This window comes from Penaeus monodon, chromosome 17 (assembly GCF_015228065.2).
Source record: "Penaeus monodon isolate SGIC_2016 chromosome 17, NSTDA_Pmon_1, whole genome shotgun sequence".
Classification (NCBI taxonomy): Eukaryota; Metazoa; Arthropoda; class Malacostraca; order Decapoda; family Penaeidae; genus Penaeus; species Penaeus monodon.
Genome location: NC_051402.1, coordinates 33,777,247 through 33,781,750, shown reverse-complemented (window position 1 = coordinate 33,781,750; position 4,504 = coordinate 33,777,247). Strand labels below are relative to the sequence as shown.

At 35.8% G+C, this 4,504-nt stretch overlaps 1 protein-coding gene across 1 annotated transcript; it reads left to right on the top strand.

Moving 5' to 3' along the window:
- Positions 1-1,276: 1,276 nt before the first annotated feature.
- On the top strand, positions 1,277-1,907 carry LOC119583675 (eukaryotic translation initiation factor 1-like; the record flags this gene model as incomplete). Its single annotated transcript, XM_037932277.1, is given in 1 exon segment — positions 1,277-1,907. A coding segment is annotated over 1 exon segment (99 nt), but the record flags the coding sequence as incomplete, so codon positions are not given.
- Positions 1,908-4,504: the final 2,597 nt, after the last annotated feature.

The following is a 4,504-nucleotide window of genomic DNA, read 5'->3' as shown; positions in this document are numbered from 1 at the left end:
CTATCTACTCTCTTTCTACACTCCTTCCATTGACTTTTCTTTCATTCTCTTTTCTTTCATCTCTTTTTCTCTTTTCTCTCTCTTCCTCTCTCTCTTTCCTCTTTTTTTCTTTTTCTCTCCTTTTTTCCTTTTTTTCTTTTTTTCTCTTTTTTTCCTCGTTTTTTCCTCTCTTTCCTCTCTTTTTCCTCTCTTTTTTTCTCTCCTCTTTTTTCCTCTCTCTTTTTTCTCTCTCTTTTTTCCTCTCTCTTTTTCCTCTCTCTTTTTTCCTCTCTCTTTTTTCTCTCTCTTTTTTCCTCTCTCTTTTTTCCTCTCTCTTTTTTTCTCTCTTTTTTCCTCTTTTCTTCTTCTTTTTCCTCTCTCTTTTTTTCTCTCTCTCTTTTTTTCTCTCTTTTTCTCTTTTCCTCTCTTTTTTTCCTCTCTTTTTTTTTTTCCTCTCTCTCTTTTTTTCCTCTCTCTTTTTTTCTCTCTCTTTTTTCTCTCTCTCTTTTTTCCTCTCTCTTTTTTTCTCTCTCTCTTTTTTCCTCTCTCTTTTTTTCCTCTCTTTTTTTCCTCCTCTTTTTTTCCTCTCTCTTTTTTTCCTCTCTCTTTTTTTTCCTCTCTCTTTTTTTCCTCTCTTTTTTTTCCTCTCTTTTTTTCCTCTCTTTTTTTCCTCTCTTTTTTTCCTCTCTTTTTTTCCTCTCTTTTTTTCCTCTCTTTTTTTCCTCTCTCTTTTTTTCCTCTCTCTTTTTTTCCTCTCTCTTTTTTTCCTCTCTTTTTTTTCTCTCTTTTTCTCTCTCACTAACTAACTAACTACCCACTCACTCGCACTGCTCTCACACTCAGTGCTCACTTGCTCTTATTCACACATACGCTTGCTCGCTCCCACTCATACACACGCACTTGCTCTCACTTGCTCTCACTTGCTATCACCCGCATGCACGAAAGTCATTTGGATTAATATTAGCACAAAACTTTTGTTCGGGAGTAAGAGATAGAATCTGACAAAAAGTAATGGCGTGCATTTTAGTGTACTTTTAAATAAATGAACAGATGATTGCCAGAAGCTATTATTCCACCAAGCAAAATTAGCATGATACTGTCCTTGATGTAATACAACTTTTTAAACTACCCATATTTTTTAGATTGCTATGGTATGTCAGTGATTGTTCTTGCAATTTATTTAGCTTATTGTGGCAGGAGTACGATCGAATGTCGAATTAAATGTGACTTTTAGATTATTTATTTTTTAAGAGTCGGATAACCAATAATTCATTTACCTATTCATCTTTTTTTTCAGGTACTGCAGTTGCAAGGTGATCAGCGTGAAAATATCTGCCAGTTCCTGACCAGGGTGGGGCTGGTCAAGGCTGAGCAGATAAAGGTGCACGGTTTTTAATTTTAATGTCCTACCACCACCACCACCACCGCATACACCTGCTGCTGCCCTGCTGTCTGGTGTCCTGGTAATAAAAATCCACAACCATGTGATCATTTCCTGCTGTCAACGGTTCCGGGGCTGGCACTGCGGTAGTACGATCGTCATCGTCACAGTGGCGGTGGCGGCAAGGATGCGGCATAACGTGCCCATGCACAACACCATGCAACCCACGTGCCACCACCCCCGAGCAATAACATCATTATCAAATGAATTTGAGTAACTTTAACCTCCCGATAGAACATGTAAAGGAAATATTTACTTGACAACTTTGAGACTAGAATGTATCTGGATAATTGTATAGATGTGTTCCGGGAATGAATGATTATGTTAGTGTGTGTGTAAGGACTGATTTGATTTTCAGGCTGTTATTTTTCTACAAAGGAGTACTCAAATTGGTTTTTATGTTCTATGTAGTGTTTTGGTGTTTTAGTAAAGCATGTCAGTGACGTATAACCAAATGAAAACCTCAAATAAAAGAGGAAAATCTTAACAAGTATTTGATTATCCTGGATCCATCATATTTTCTGAACTTCATGAAAATGTCACAATTGTTTAGGTACATATGAGTTCTTAGCGCACAAGCCAGTTTTCTTGAAACCGATTATTAAAAAGTTAAAGGATGCAAAGGATCTCCGTTGAAGAGACCGTTGAAGAGATCTAAAGGTTTCTGGGCGAATCGAATTATCTCTCGCCAAACATTCAAGTACTTATTAGATGTCATTGTGAGCGAAAAGAGCAGCTGGAGTATTTGTACATTGAGTTGAACTATAGCATAGAAGACAAATTTAAGGCCACTCCCGAAACACCCAACATCTTTATATACTCTGATGCTTGTGTCCTTTCCGCTTATATTAGTGGAACCTGTTGAAACCATTTTATTCTGTAGCAAAGTGTATACCTTCAACTTGATAGTGTGATACCCTCCGGCCAGCCAATCAGACCGCGATATTTTTCAGATAAATTTCACGTAATCTCTGATAGGGATGTATATTTTCATTAATTAAGAATCGCCTCGAAAGTTTGCTAAAATTTTTATTGCAAAAATGCATAAAATGTTTGTGCCCTTTTAGCAGTACATCAATACATGCTCACTCTATATGGGTAAGATTTGAAGTCAGTCCTGTCGTCGCTGGAACGAAGGTCACACTACATTCATTGTTCCTTCGGAGAGAACCATCGTCTCAGTTCAGCGTTCATAACATTAAACAATGGCGCTTTCCATCGAGGATGCTTTTACGGCCTTTAATTAGTGTGCCTGTGGGGAGCTGGGGTACATAGCTCGGGTATTCATCCATCATTTTTTTTCCAAATTCCTGTTTTTATAATCCTTCAGCAATGGCTATTTGGCTCTCACTTTATCCAACAAAGCGAAAATAACTTATGAAGAGAGCTTCATGCTTTTGGTCTGTCGGAGTGGGTTGATGTTTATGTTCGTTAGTCAGATGAACGTTTATCTGAATTACTTGTAAACATTTAATGAGACATCATTGTTCGATGCAATATATCTTTGTATTTAATCATTAATTTTGTTTTATTATATATATATATATATATATATATATATATATAATATATATATATATATATATATATATATATATATATATATATATATATATATATATATTAAAATTCTAAGTAATGAGTTTACTAGTAAATTATATTGATTTTGGTGGGATGAATATCTTCAAAATTATTCTGTATATCTATGATATATCCTTACAAGCTCAAAAATATAAAGTAAAATGCTGTGTATCTTGATTTGTTGACATATTTCAGTAAATAAAGCAAGTAAAGGTACGTGACCATTGGAATTACCCACTTCTCTGATGTGGATACGGAGCTCACTCGCGCTGGATACGAAAAAATGCGAAACCTTGTGCATCTTCCACTTTTCATATGAAGAACGATGTATGTAATAAGAAAAAAAATGTTTTGAGTGAATCTGAGAAATATATTTAAACTTTCCACAGCCTTGCGGAGCGATGAGTGGTGTGTATAATTTAAGATACTTTTTTCCTTTATATTTGAAGCTTCCACAATGTTTTGCTTTTAATTAAAAAGCATACCATCATCCCCTCCCCCTCCCCATCCCTTTCTTGGTTTTGGCGTAGGGGTCTTAGGAGACGGGAACTGAAGCTCTATGTAGGATATCACCCCATTCTTGGTCCTCATCCTCGCCTCAACTAATTTTGCATGGTCTTTTATTCTCCGCCTTTCCTTTTTCTTTCCTTCATCCCTTTGTTCTGTCCACTTATCCTACTCATTTTTTTTTTGCCGTTTCTGCCACACTACTTTATCATAATGCTCCCTACTCCCATAACTCCTTCCCTTTCTAACAACCATTACCTTATGCTATAACCCCATCAGCCTCCTCTATCTACCCTTTTCACTACCATACCACCCTATATTACTGTTCAACTTTGCCCTTTAACTTTAGCTCGTTCCTAACCCTTTACGCTAATCTACTTTAGCGCCATATGACCGTTGATGTCATATAGCACTTCCTTAACTGGGGGCTTTACCCCAAGCTTCAAGCTATCGCTATATTTTGAATACGCCGCTAATGACCTTACATGTTGACGCGGCAGAAAATATTCAATAAATGAATAAAAGAAATACCGTCATAGTAAGAACTTTTATGGTTTTATATTGACTTTTTGATGTAACAAAATTATATATATGTATATGTTATATATATATATATATATATATATATATATATATATATATATATATATATATATGTATGTATATATATATAAATTACATAATAACTTCTTTTCTCAAAACTTTGTATGTCAGCGCAAACTTCGATGATATCGTTTTGTAGCGCCCATGATACAAATTGAAACAATGTATGTGTTTGGGGTTTCGGGATGCAACAAAAAAGTGCAGTTGTATCCATTACCCCCTCCCCCCATATAGATTCGTCACATGGTAAACCCTAACTACAGATTTCAAGTTGTAAGGGAGACCAACAGTAAAAACACATTTAATAAGATAAAGATCAGTGCACCAGGATATGCAGCCGTTGCATGTGCCCAGGCATAAGATCTCAAGGATAGTTTGCAATATGTTTAAATG